This window comes from Lipotes vexillifer, unplaced genomic scaffold (genome assembly GCF_000442215.2).
Source record: "Lipotes vexillifer unplaced genomic scaffold, Lipotes_vexillifer_v1.1 scaffold395, whole genome shotgun sequence".
In the NCBI taxonomy this organism is placed as follows: domain Eukaryota; kingdom Metazoa; phylum Chordata; class Mammalia; order Artiodactyla; family Lipotidae; genus Lipotes; species Lipotes vexillifer.
In genome coordinates this window covers 7,542,195-7,556,090 of record NW_006797390.1, presented here as the reverse complement: position 1 = coordinate 7,556,090, position 13,896 = coordinate 7,542,195, and the positions used below count along the sequence as shown (strand labels likewise).

General features: G+C 43.5%; 1 protein-coding gene across 1 annotated transcript in view; it reads left to right on the top strand.

The window, feature by feature from the left end:
• The first annotated feature begins 12,490 nt into the window (after nucleotides 1-12,490).
• RAD52 (RAD52 DNA repair protein) overlaps nucleotides 12,491-13,896 on the top strand; it is a 21,247-nt gene continuing 19,841 nt past the window's right edge. Inside the window, 2 exon segments of the mRNA XM_007469518.1 lie at nucleotides 12,491-12,571; nucleotides 13,662-13,763. Coding sequence (XP_007469580.1) covers nucleotides 12,491-12,571; nucleotides 13,662-13,763 — 183 coding nt within the window.

The window sequence follows — 13,896 nt, the reverse complement described above, 5'->3', positions numbered from 1 at the left end:
GGCGCTGCGGCCCGAGGGCGCCGGGACGGGCGGGGCGGGGACTGGGCCGCGGGGTAATTGGCGCCCGCAGGCGGGGACTGAGGGTGCCTGCGGCTGGGCCGCCGCGCGGGAGAGGCTGCGGCGGGGAAGGAGTTAATCGTTTAGGAGGGATTTGACAGGTGAGCGCGTCTTCAGCCTTTCTAGACCTTTCTTTAAAAATTGAGAGAGAATTCACATACGACTAAATTCATCCTTCTGAAGAGACCAGTTGAGTGGTTTTTAGTATAGTCAGGGGATTGGGCCGCCATCACGGCTGTCCAATTGCAGAGCGTTTCATCGCCCCGGAAGGAAATCCCGAGCTCGTAGCAGACGCTTCTCCTGTCCCGCTGCCCAGCCCCACCGGGCCGCTTTCTGTCTCTGAGTTTGCGGGGCCAGGATAGTTCACCTCATTGTAGTCAGACGGCGTTTGTCCTCTCGTGGGCGGCTCCTTGCGCGCGGCACAGGTCCTCGGGGTTCGTCCTCGCCGTAGCAGTGGTCGGCACTCGCCCCTTTTTACGGCCGAATGATAATAGTTCAGCGTTAGGGAGAGACCATGTTGTGTTTCTCCGTCGGTCGATGGGCATTTGGGTTTTTGCACCTTTTGGCTTCCGAGACCTTTTGAGCTCTGTTCCTCCACGGAACTCACAGTCGGAGGCACAGTCAACTTAAAACCCTTCTCCCAACATTGAACTCTGGGATCGGATCAGGTCGTGTTCCAGTGGCGTCGGGTCAGCTGTCTTGCAGGAAAGTTTGCCAGGGTTTCTGTCCTCGGCTCAGCACTTGCTCGGCCGTCGGCTGTGGTGGTCACAGGCAGAGGAGCGTCGGTGTGCGGGTGTCATCAGCGATGCCGCCAAGACCTGTTGGCGCGTGATAGGAACGGGGTGGACTCGGAGATGAGCGCATGAAGAAGGTGGGTGAGAGCTGTGGGAGAAGTCTGACCTCTGAGCACGCCCAGTTCATCTCCGTTATTTGCGGATGCACGGCCCGGCTAAAACTCCTCGGGAGCCTCCAAGTAGATAGCAGGGACATCGCGCCCGTCCCCAGCTCAGGTCCAGCAAGGCGTGCCCCTGTCTTCTTGTCTCCGCTCACACTGTAAACCTGCGTCCTTGTTGTGGCATGTTTAGTGCCACAGTTTTATGCTTTTCGTTGGTGATTCCATTTTCTTCCTTTAACGCATTTTAAAAAAATTGAATGAGGGATTCTTTAAATTCTATAGTTCTTTACAACTTTCAGAAGTACCACTGCCCCGCCCTTGCCCCTCCCTTCTTCCCTCTCCCCACTGGTAACCACTGGTTTGTTCTCTATATTTGTAAGTCTGCTTCTTTTTCGGTTTGTTCACTGATTTGTTGTGTTTTTTAGATTCCACATATAAGTGATAGCATGCAGTATCTGTCTTTGTCTCTCTGACTTATTTCACTTCGCACAGTGCCCTCCAAGTCCATCCATGTTGCTGTGATTTCACGGTTTAGAATGTTCTCCAAGCTTAGTGCTGAAGTGCTGTCTGGTGTTCCTAAGTGCAAGGGTGGCTGTGATGTGCCTTACAGAGACATGCACGGCAAGCTTCTTTTAGATGAGCTTTGTTCGGGCCTGAGTTATGTGCTGTTGGCTGTGATTTCAGTAGTTATGCATCAACAATACATACTAAATAGGGTGCTTTTAATAGACAGAAACAGGCAAAGCAAGCTTTTGTATTGACTGGTCGATGAAAATGTAGTGACTGGAGGCTCGCAGGAACCTAGGCCTGTATTTCTGCTAGGAGCAGTGGCTCGGTATTGGATTATTGAGTGTTCATGGTAACTGTAGAACCTGAGTATCATGAATAGTGAGAATGGACTGTGTAACCAATTTAGTTATTCAAGGGCAGAAAGCCTAGTGGGGATATTGATTCAACTTCTGTGACTTTTAACATTTTTCCACTCAAGGTATTCATTTTTAATAACGTTCTGGCAGTTATGAAGCGGAGAGGAGCTAAAATAAAGCTAAATTGCTCTTTATTCTGCAAGCTGGGTAGGGACTCTGCTCAGTCCTGGAGATTGGGTAGTTAGTATACGGCCCTGGGCTTCCCTGGTGGCGCAGTTGAGAGTCTGCCTGCCGATGCAGGGGACACGGGTTCGTGCCCCGGTCCGGGAAGATCCCACATGCCGCGGAGCGGCTGGGCCCGTGAGCCATGGCCGCTGAGCCTGCGCGTCCGGAGCCTGTGCTCCGCAACGGGAGAGGCCGTAACAGTGAGAGGCCCGCGTACCGCAAAAAAAAAAAAAAAATTATATGGCCCTGCTGTTCTCCAGTGGCAGAGTGTGGGTTATGGTGTGCTGTGATAAATGTCTAAATGCTATGGGAACATAGGGTTAATTCTGTTGAGAGTGTAGTGAGGTGTGTAAGGCTTCAAGGAAGAGATGACATTTTGAGATCTGTTTCCTTCTTTTTACTTAAATAAGTCTTATTTTTCTACTCTGTTGCTAAATTTTGAAAGAAGTATTACGAACATGAGAGTAGTGTGTACATAAATGAAAATAAAGAATTTTGATACCCAGTCCTGTTCTTCTTGATCTGCACAGTCAGGACTTCACCGGTCACTGAGCTTGGTCACTTCTGCCTGTGATGCAAATCCAGAGTCCACCCTTTCTCTCCGTGGCTGTTTTCTTGGTTGAGCCCCTGTCATTTCCTCTCTGGACTGTTGTAACATAGACTCCAGCTGCTTTCTCCATCAGTTATTCTTTGCTGACACATACCTTTAATTCTCAGCCTGAAATTTCCATTGCTCTCCCATGTTTACAAACTAAAGTTTTACGCTTTTAAAGGTGGCTTATTTAAGCCTTCATGATAATGCCCTACCCTGTCTTTAATAAAGATGAGGTCAGACAAAAGAGGAAACTATCCTTATGTAGCGTGCCTTCTTTCCTCTTTACTCCTTCCTTCCTTTTTCCGTCCCTTCACATATAATTAGAAATGCTTTTAGGTGATAAGGAAATAGATGAGAATAAAAAACATTTTTGCCAATCTTCTTAATATATTGAATTCATCAATTTCGTGATTACAGCCACTATCTTAGCTAAGGCTCTTACCCCTCACCCCCCCAAAAGTCTTTTTTTTTTGTCATGTTTTTATTTCTTTGGAAAAATACCTATCAGAAGAATTCTTGGGTCATATGGCAAATGCATGTTTAATTTCTAAAGAAATTGTCAGATTTGTTTCAAAAATTATAAAACCATAAAGCTTCTAGAAGAAAATATGGAAGAATATCATCATGATCTGGAGGTGTGCAAAGGTTTCTTAGACAAGACTCAGAAAGCAATAACCACTGGGGAAAAAAAAAGATAAATTGGATTACATCAAAATTGAAAACCTCGGGCTTCCCTGGTGGCGCAGTGGTTGGGAGTCCGCCTGCCGATGCAGGGGACACGGGATCATGCCCCGGTCCAGGAAGATCCCACATGCCGCGAAGCAGCTAGGCCCGTGAGCCATGGCCGCTGAGCCTGCGCGTCCGGAGCCTGTGCTCCGCAACTGGAGAGGCCACAACAGTGAGAGGCCCGCGTACCGCAAAAAAATAAAAAAATAAAATAAAATAAATAAAAAATTGAAAACCTCTCATTTAAGGTAAATCTAAGAAAATGAATAGACAAGCTCTGACACCTGTTTGACAAGGAACTGATATCCAAGGTATATAAAGAACCATTAGGGTTCAAGGCCTGGGACTAATCCTCTGTGGCCTGCTGCTCTAAACTCTGGAATGCTGGCTTCATCTTCAAGTCATTCTTTTTTCATGAAGGGTACCATGTGTTTATAGCTGAGTAGTTTTATCAGCCTGTTTCCTGCCAACAGTGTATGAGCATTCTGGTTGCTTCACATCCTTGCCAACTTTTAGTGTTGTCAGTCTTTATTTTTAGCCATTCTAGTGGGTGTAGAGTGGTATGTCATTATGGTTGGTTTTAATTTTAGTCCATGATTACTAATGATGTTGAGCACTTTTTCCTGTGTTAATTGACATATTTATATCTTCCTTTGTGAAGTGCCTGCTCAAATCTTTTGCCCATTTAAAATTGTGTTAATTGTCTTTTTATTATTGAGTTGTAGGAGTTCTTTATATGTCCTTTTTATATCCTGGATATGTCTTTGTGGTTGCCTATTCATTTTCTTAGAGCTGTTTTTGATAAGCAAAGTTTTACATTTTGATGTAGTCATATTTGTCATTTTTTCTTTTATAATTATTGCTTTCTGAGTCCTAAGTAAGAAATCTTGGTTACCTCCAGGTTGTGAACGTATACTTATGTATTTTCTTGTAGAAATTTTATAGTTTTAGCTTTTATGTTTAGGCCTATGACCCATCTCTAGTTTTTGTGAATGGTGTGAAAATTATTTTGCGAAGAATATTAAATATTCTTCCCATACAGATATCCAGTTGTTCCAGTATCATTTGTTGAAAATGCTGTTGTACTGCATTGGTACCTTTGTTGAGATTCAGATGACTGTATACATGGCAGTTGATTTCTGGACTCTTCTGTTCCATTGGTCAGTCCTTATGTCAGTACCACCCTGTTTTAATTATAGTAGATCTTCTTTTTTTAATAAATAAATAAATTTATTCATTTATTTATTTATTTTTGTTTGCATTGGGTCTTCGTTGCTGTGTGCGGGCTTTCTCTAGTTGTGGCGAGTGGGGGCCACTCTTTGTTGTGGTGCACAGGCTTCTCATTGCGGTGGCTTTTCTTGTTGCGGAGCGTGGGCTCTAGGTGCAGGGGCTTCAGTAGTTGTGGCTCGAGGGCTCTAGAGCACAACCTCAGTAGTTATGGCACACGGGCTTAGTTGCTCCATGGCATGTATGATCTTCCCGGACCAGGGCTCAAACCCGTGTCCTCTGCATTGGCAGGTGGATTCTTAACCACTGCGCCACCAGGGAAGCCCTATAGTAAGTCTTGAAGTTGTGCAGTGTAGGTCAACAATTTTGTTGTTTTTCAAGTTTGATTTGGTTAGTTTAGATCCTTTGCATTTTCCACATAAATGTTAGAATCATCATCTTACCAGTTTCTAAAAAAAGTCTCGTGGGATTATGATTGCAATGGCATTGAATCTTTAGATCAATTTGGGAAGAATTTACATATTAACAGTATAGAGTCTTCAAATGTATGAACGTGGTGCATGTCCTGTTTAATTTAGGTCTTTAATTTCTTCTGGTACTATTTTATAGTTTGAAGAGGTCTTATGCATTGTTCATTAAAATTACTCCTAAGTATGTTTTTTTAACTGACAGTGGAACCATCATTCACATTGTTACTCTGTATACAGTGTGCCATTTTTTTTCTGACTGCTTTTAAGGTTTTCTCTTCATTTTTGGTTTTTAGCATTTTGCCTATGGTGTATCTAAGTGTGATTTCCTTTGTGTTTATCCTGCTTTGAGATTTGCAGATCTTCCTAAATCTATAAACTTATGCCTTTCACCCAATTTGGGAAAATTTGAGCTATTATTTAAAAAAATTTTTATCCCCGTTCTCTTTAACCTTTCCGTTTGGGACTTCGATATATGTGTTATAGCCATTTTGATGTTTTCCCCCGGGACCCTGAGGCTCCTTTGTTATTTTCAATCTTTTTTTCTTTCTTCTTCTTCAGATTATTTAATTTCTTTTGAAGTATCTTAAGTTCACTATTGAACTATCTGAAGCTCTTTTTTATATCTGATTTTGCATTTTGTGAACAGGATTGACAGTTTGGGGTGATTTACAGGATTCCTACTTTGAGTATTTCCTATTCTTTTAGTAATTTTATTATTATTATTATTTTTTGGCTGCTTTGGGTTTTCGTCGCGGGGCCCTGGCTTTCTCTCTAGTGGTGGCGAGCAGGGGCTACTCTTCGTTGTGGAGCACGGGCTCTAGGCGCCTGGGCTTCAGTAGTTACAGCTCACGGGCTCTAAAGCACAGGCTCAGTAGTTGTGGCGCACGGGCTTAGTTGCTCCGCGGCATGTGTGATCTTCCCGGACCAGAGCTCGAACCCGTGTCTCCTGCATTGGCAGGCGGATTCTTAACCACTGAGCCACCAGGGAAGTCCCCTTATTCTTTTGTAAGTGTAGTGAGTCTGTTTCTTTATTAGAAGGCATTTGGGGGGAGATAGTTATATATCCTTTGACTTTTAAATGTTCTCTTGTCTTATAGGATCCTAAATTTCCCCCTTTTTGCCCTTCACAGGATAGTCTCAAAGGGCATCTGTCATTCCTTTTTCCTTCTTCTCAGAAGCCCCGCCTTGCCAGTTCTGCCTCACTGAGTTGTACATACACTTGTCTCTTTCTCCATAGGCTGCACTCGTCTCCCAGAATGTTTCGCCCGTGTCTTCATACTTAGTGTGGGTCTCCTTTTTCCGGGAGTGATTTTAGTTCTCTCTTGGGCTCTCCATCCTCCTCTTCTCCCTTCTATGCATTTCTCTTCCCATCTGGGTCCCACCTTGCTCTCCTCAAAAAGTCGAGATGAGAGTTCGAGAACTATCTCCATCAGAAATTGATATATATATTTTTTACTTCTAGGCAATTTGAAACTTCCATTTTCAGTCTTCTAATTATGTTAGGAGATACAGGATATTTGTGGTTTTATTTGTTCCTTTTGTTGGTGCGTATAGTTTTTGGCAGATGTATTGGGATATTTAGATTTATGTAGCTGCCATAACTTTGGCTATCAGGAAGTCTTTCCTAACATTTTTTTTTTCTTTCCTAACATTTTATTTTGAAAAATTTGAAGCCTCTAGGAAAGTTATACAATGAATGCCTGCATATCCTTCACCTAGATTCACAGGTTTGTTACTTTATCTCTTTCTCTCCCTGTCTTTACACATGCACACGTCTTATTAGTTGAGTGATTTGAGAGTAAGTTGCAGAAAACGTGACAGTTTATTCTGATACTTCATCATACATCTCTTGGTAACAAGTTCACTCTCCTGTGTGACCATGATAGAGTTAGCACACTCAGTATCTGTAACAGTGATACAGAACCATTGTCCAGTATGCAGTTCATCATCAGATTTCCCCCATTGCCTTAGTCATATCCTTTACAGATTTTTTTTTTTTTCTGATCTAAAATCCTATAAAGGGTCACACTGTGTTGTCCTGTCTCTTTAGTCTCCTTTAATCCAGAAGAGTTCACTATCCTTTTTGTTTTGCTCTGTTTTGTTTTTTGAGGCACTGATATTTTGGAAGAGTTCAGGCCTGGTAGATTTCAGCTTGTCTGATTATTTCCTCATGATTAGAGTCATGATTAGATTGGTAGAGATGTTGGTGATATTATTATGTTTGCTTGGTTAAGGTGGCTGCCAGATTTCTCCATTGTGAGGGTGTCTTTTGCCCCCCTCCATTTTTTCTCCAAGTGCAAGTAGTTTATTTGGGGTCTGACCTCAGGACATACTGGGAGAACAGAGAGGCAGTGAGAAGGGACAGAAAAGGCAGTCAACAAAGGGTGCAACCCAAGCTGATTCCACCAGGAGCCTGGAGCCAGTGCAGAACTCACGGCTTAGCTTATCCCACAGAAGGGGTGAGAAATCTAGGGTCTTTAAACGCCAGCTCCTGTCAGTCACTGAGGGCTGCTCCCAGGGGCATCCGTTCTCTGGTACTTGCGGCTTACCCTGAACAGGTGCAGAATGGGCCCGATGCCAAGCAAGCCTGCAGGTAGAGATGCAGGTGTCGGCGTGTGGAAGTTAGGCTGGGCGTGTGCTGTTGCGGTGAGAGCTGACGGGATAGTTAGCACAGCACCCCTAGTGTCTGCTACGCCTGGGGACTCCGGGACCTAGAGCTTGAGGCAAAAGCTTATGTGGTATTATTTTTTTAGGAAGTGCAATTCCAGGAAGCAGAAGTGAAGGAAAAGGGGATTGAGGAGAGGTGGAGATGAAGTCAGTTCAAGCGTGCATTTCCAGGCTGGCCACCCCTTGGTGACAAGGACAGCTGATAGCTTGGTTTCCTTAAGCTGTCTCCCTGGAGGAGGTATGAAGTGCGCACCCCAGGACGGTCGCCTAAATGAGGGGAGGAGAGGATTTACTCCTCAGCGCCTTTGTCTCCCTGGTAAAAGGTTTGCCCCGTGGCACGCCAGCTCCACCAGATGTGCAGATGGTGCGCGTGCGGGCATCAGGTGGGCCCCACGGGTTCTCACACCTCAAACGCAGGAGGGAGGCCAAGGGTGGGAGCTAAGAGGCATCCCTGTGAGCAGGAAGTAGGGGCCGTAGGGTTGTGCCCGTGTGCTGCTGGTCGGGACCCTCGTGTATGTGGTCCTCCTAATGGCAGCCAGGGTCGAGACAGTGGTCTGAGGCCTCAGGGACAGGCAGGGCCAAGACTTGAGGTCCTGCGTAAGATATGCCTGATACATTGGGAATCTACTTTGGTTTAACAGATACGCATGTACATACACATGAAACACATGCACAAGCACAGTCATATGTGAAGAGAACAGCTATTTGTTGCTGGTGGGAATCCAGCCACATTTTACTTCTTCCCATGTTTTTGATATGTTTAAAGCTTTTTCTACAATAAAGACATTTTAATTTTGTAACAGGAAAATGGTTTGTGGACAGTTTTAGAAAGGGAGGCGGAAGAGTAAGTGTTTTTTCCAAAGTTAAAACTGGCAAAAAGAATAATCCCAGGGCTTCCCTGGTGGCGCAGTGGTTAAGAATCCACCTGCCAATGCAGGGGACATGGGTTCAAGCCCTGGTCCAGGAAGATCCCACATGCCATGGAGCGACTAAGCCCGTGTGCCAGAACTACTGAGCCTGTGCTCTAGAGCCTGTGAGTCACAACTACTGAAACCTGCGTGCCTAGAGCCCGTGCTCCACAACAAGAGAAGCCACAGCAATGAGAAGCCCGCGCACCGCAACGAAGAGTAGCCCCCGCTCACTGCAGCTAGAGAAAAGCTCGCACGCAGCAACAAAGACCCAACGTGGCCAAAAATAAATAAATAAATATTTTTTTTTAAAAAAAGAATAATTCCATGTTTTAGTCTATAGACAGAGACTAGTTGTCCTTTTTTCAACATATTGAATCTTATAAGATTGTTTAGAAAAGTAGAAAGAAATTGCTTTTTAAATGTGAGAAGTGTAACTGTTGCCTTATAAAATTAGTTTCTAGAATTAAAAAATATACTTTGTCTATATATCCTGCATTATGTATTTCTTTCATTCACTGGTCTATCCGTTCATTTAATATTCAGACACTTCCCTTCCTTACCACCTACTATGAGCAAGGTACTATGCTAGGCCCTGGGGGTGCCACAGAGAGTCAGGAAGAACCCCCCACCTTCTAGGGGCTCGTACTGGAGTGGGGAGAAATGGCTGTGGTAGAGACAGTACTCACCAAATATTTAAATGCCTTCTTACATTTCCCAGCCTGTGGGGCCATGTGACTAGTTCTGTCTAGGGAACTGTGACCAGAGTGATGCATGTCACAGCTAAGGCAGCTATGAGCTGGTGTGGCTGCTCCAGCTCTGCCTACCCCTGCAGCGATGACCTCAGGGGTCACACATACCAGACGGCATAGCTATAAGATCGACAGGGCTGCCGGACTGTATTAAATCTTTCATGAGTGAGATAGAAATCTTTTCTGTATTAAGCTATTCCCCTCCTTTTTTAAAATTGTGGTAAAATGTACATAATGTAAAATTTATCATTTTAACCATTTTTAAGCATGCAGTTCAGTGGCATTAGTACATTTGCAGTGTATACCCTTGTTTTTAACAGATAACCAGATAGGCTCTCATTTGAAACTTTGTGAACATCCTCTTCACCTACAACTTTTTAGTATCCCACTCCGTGACCTATGGGCCAAATCTGCCACCTCTTTTTGTAATAAAGTTTTTGTTTGTTTCTTAGTTTTTATTTTATTTATTTATTTTTGGCCATGCCATGTGGCATGCAGGATCTTAGTTCCCTGACCAGGGATTGAACCCATGTCCCCTGTAGTGGAAGCGCCGAGTCTTAACCACTGGACCGTCAGGGAAGTCCCTAGATTTTTATTTTATATTGGAGTATAGTTGATGAACAATGTTGTGTTAGTTTCAGGTGTACAGCAAAGTGATTCAGTTATACATGTATTTATTCTTTTTCAATTTCTTTTCCCATTTAGGTTATTACTGAATATTGGGCAGTGTTCCCTGTGCTATACATGTAGGTCGTTGTTGATTATCCATTTTAAATATAGCCGTGTGTATATGTCAGTCCCAAACTCCCTGTCCCAAACTCCCAATCTGTCTCTCCCGGCCGGCCTTCCTCCCTGGTAACCCGTAAGTTTGTTTTCTAAGTCTGTGAGTCTCTTTCTGTTTTGTAAATAAGTTCATTTGTGTAATAACGTTTTATTGGGACACAGCCACGCCCATTCGTTCATGTATTGTCTGTGGCTACTTTCAGGCTAAAATGCCAAAGTGAAGTAGTGACAGAGACCATACAACCTGCAACACCTATAACATATTTACTCTCTGGCCCATTATGGGAAAGGTTTGCTGAGCCCTGCTTTATGGAACAGGTATTTAGGTTTTTATTTTTATTAAAATAATACATGCAGATATTTGAAAAGGAAATAGCACTAAAAGTTTTACTTTTAAAAAGGCAAGCCCTGCTGCGCTGTTCTTCACACCAGCACCACTCCTAAGAGATGTTTCGTTCTTTTACTTGTCTTTTCTGGCATTTACAGTTCTAAGTAATATCCTCATTCCACTATTTCTTGATTTAACAATTTTAGACACTATTGACTAACCTAGTATAGGCCACTATCCTACTTTTTAGTGCAAGATTATAAATAAATTTACCATTTCTTAGCTGAAAGGTAATGATTTATGATCATTTCGTTTTCTGCATTTTCATCATCATGTATGTAAGAAAATTAACAAGAACTTAGCAATAACTAACATTTATGTAGTATTTCATATGTGCCAGGCGCTCTTCTGATGTAGTTTAAGTTGAAGTATAGGTGATTTACAGTGTTGTGTTAATTACTGCTGTGCGGCAAGGTGATTCAGTTTTATATATGTATACACACACACAGACACACACACACACATATTCTTTGTTTTATATTCTTTTCCATTATGGTTTATCTTAGGATATTGAATGTAGTTCTCTGCTGTACAGTGGGCCCTTGTTGTTGATCCGTTCTATATATAAAAGCCTACATCTGCTCACCCCAACCTCCCATTCCATCCCTCCCCCAAGCTTCTCCCCCTTGGCAACCACCAGTCTGTTCTCTATGTCTGTGTTTCTGTTTGTTTTGTAGATAAGTTCATTTGTGTCATATTTTAGATTCTACAGATAAGTGATATATGATATTTGTCTTTCTCTTTCTGACTTAATTTCATTTAGTATGATTAATGCAGTTTTTATGCAGTTTCTCATTTAATCTTTACAGAACCCCTAGGAAATGTAGATACTATTGTTATCTCCATTTTCTAGATGATGAAACGTCATTTAGAGAGATTATGTGATTTTTCTCTTGGTCGAGACCTCGTGGGTGATGGAGCCGGAAATCACCATTTGGAATGTCAGCTCTTAAACACCATCTTGGAACACTGCGTGGGGAATCGTACTGGTTGACGTTCATAGAATCATACTGGTTGATGTTCACAGTAGGACGTTTGTGGTCCTGCTGTGAGTGAAGAATCTGAAGATTTACAGCATATGCAGATGTGCTGAGGCCCAACTTCGTTGGCTTTGCAGCGGGTGGGGCACTCAGGTAGCGGGTCAGCCAGCTGCAGCTGCTTTTTCTGAGGGTAATTCTCTTTGCTAATAGACTGCACACTTGCGTGGTCTCAGTCTAATGCAGTGGCTCTCAAACTGCAGCTTGTGTCAGAATCATGGGGTGGGCTTGGTCCAGCACTCATACATGGGCCTCACCTCTGGTTTTGGATTCAGTGGGTCTGGGGTGGGGCCTGAGAATGTGCATTTGCAACAAGGTCCCAGGCGATAAAGAAACGGCAGTGACTACTAGTGGTTTAATGCTGTGCCCTTTCTGAACACAGGGTCTTCTTTGCCATCTGGCTGTTCCATTGCGTCATGTCTGTTATACTCCTCCCGCCTGCTGGCGTGTTGGCTCCGCGACAGCAGTTCAACTACTGTGGCCTATGTTTCCTCTTCAACCCCACAGAGGTCAGGGTCATGATGCCCATATAGCAGGTGGTCATAAGCTGGTTGTTTGCTCTCCCCTAGCATGCTTTTGTAATTTTGACTTTTTCAATTACGAACATTGTAATTATAACATACAATACAATCTTATTGTAAAAATCACCTTTAATAGCACCACCACGCTAGCAAAATTTTAGCAGAAAGGTAGAAGCAGACCCTAAAGGATTTTCAGTGGCTTGTTAGGTGATAGCTAAGCACTGAGGAACTTGGCCCTTGACTGGGTCAGTGTTTAAAGTATGCAAGGAAAGTTACTTCATCTGATTTTTAGTAGAGGCTCTTGCCTTTTACCACTAGCATTCTTTGAGATCATTTTTTTAATCTTTTTATTTAGAGGTCAACCTGAATCAACATGTCTGGGACTGAAGAAGCAATTCTTAGCGGCCGTGACAGCCATCCTGCTGGTGGCAACTCTGTATTATGCTTTGGTCAGGTACGTGTGTTTTTTTCATACCTGGAAGGAATGAGGTTAAGTGAAAAAGGTATGGGGGAAGCCATTGGTAGAGCACCATCATATACATGTAAGCTGTTTTATTGGTTTTTTTCATTTAAGTGCATCATTTGCGATGCTTTGACAAGCTCTGAGGGCATTTTGGAACTTTAGCAGCACTGGGGGTTACATTTAGATGTAACTTTTATTTAGTTTTTGGATAGATTACATTTTCATAGGCTGTAACATTCAAAACGAAACAGACTGTATGTAAAAAGTCTCACTATTTCCTATCACTCTTGTCCACATGTCACCCAGATCTCTTTTTTGGAGGCATCCAAAATTTCTGGTGTTGTACTCTTTGTGCAGATATTCTGTGCATATAAGGGAGAGTCTTGCTTTGTCCCCCAAAATTCTATCTTTGTCTTACCAGAAATCTATTTGTGTATTTATTCCATTTAAATAGGGCAAGGGGAAGAGTACTGAGGGGATGAAAATCTAAACAAGTAGGAGTGTATTTCTCTATGTGTAGGATGGGAAATTGTTGAACTAGACACGAGGACAAGTAGAAGCAAGGCCTCCTGCCTTGTTTTCTCCTCTCCTCCTCCCTTGCCTACCTACATGTCATGCAGACTCCGAGGAGGGACGTTTCAGTTTCCCAGTTCTGGCTCGAGAAAGTTTTGTAGGGATGGTAACATATTAGTAACATCTAAGGCAGTGGTGTTCAAAATGTGGTCCACTGACCCCTGGGGGTCCACAAGACCTTTCAGACTCTGTGAAGTCAAAATTATTTTCATAATAATACTAAAATACTCTGTGCCTTTTTTACTCTCATTCTTTCATGAGTGACGGTGTTTTCCAGAGACCGTATAGCACGTGCTGATATCGTTGCTCCGATGGTTACTGGAATGTGTGCCTGCAGAGTTTCTCATTTTTAATTCCTAGTATTGATAGATACAACCCACATAAACAAAGCTCATAGGATCCTCAGTACTTTTGAAGAGTGTAAAGGGGTCTGGAGACCAAACAGTTGGAGACTTGCTGATAAGGAATGGTAGAAATGTCAGTTTACTTTTCCCTTTCTGGATTACAGTACCAGTACACAGCAGAAGAGTACCAGGCCATCCAGAGTGCTCTGAGGCAGAGGCTGGGCCCAGAGTACATAAGTAGCCGCGTGGCTGGAGGAGGCCAGAAGGTAAGAGGGTTTACGTGCTTAAAAAGTGGGCGCCCAGGGCTTCCCTGGTGGCGCAGTGGTTGAGAGTCCGCCTGCCGATGCAGGGGACGCGGGTTCGTGCCCCAGTCTGGGAAGATCCCACATGCCGCGGAGC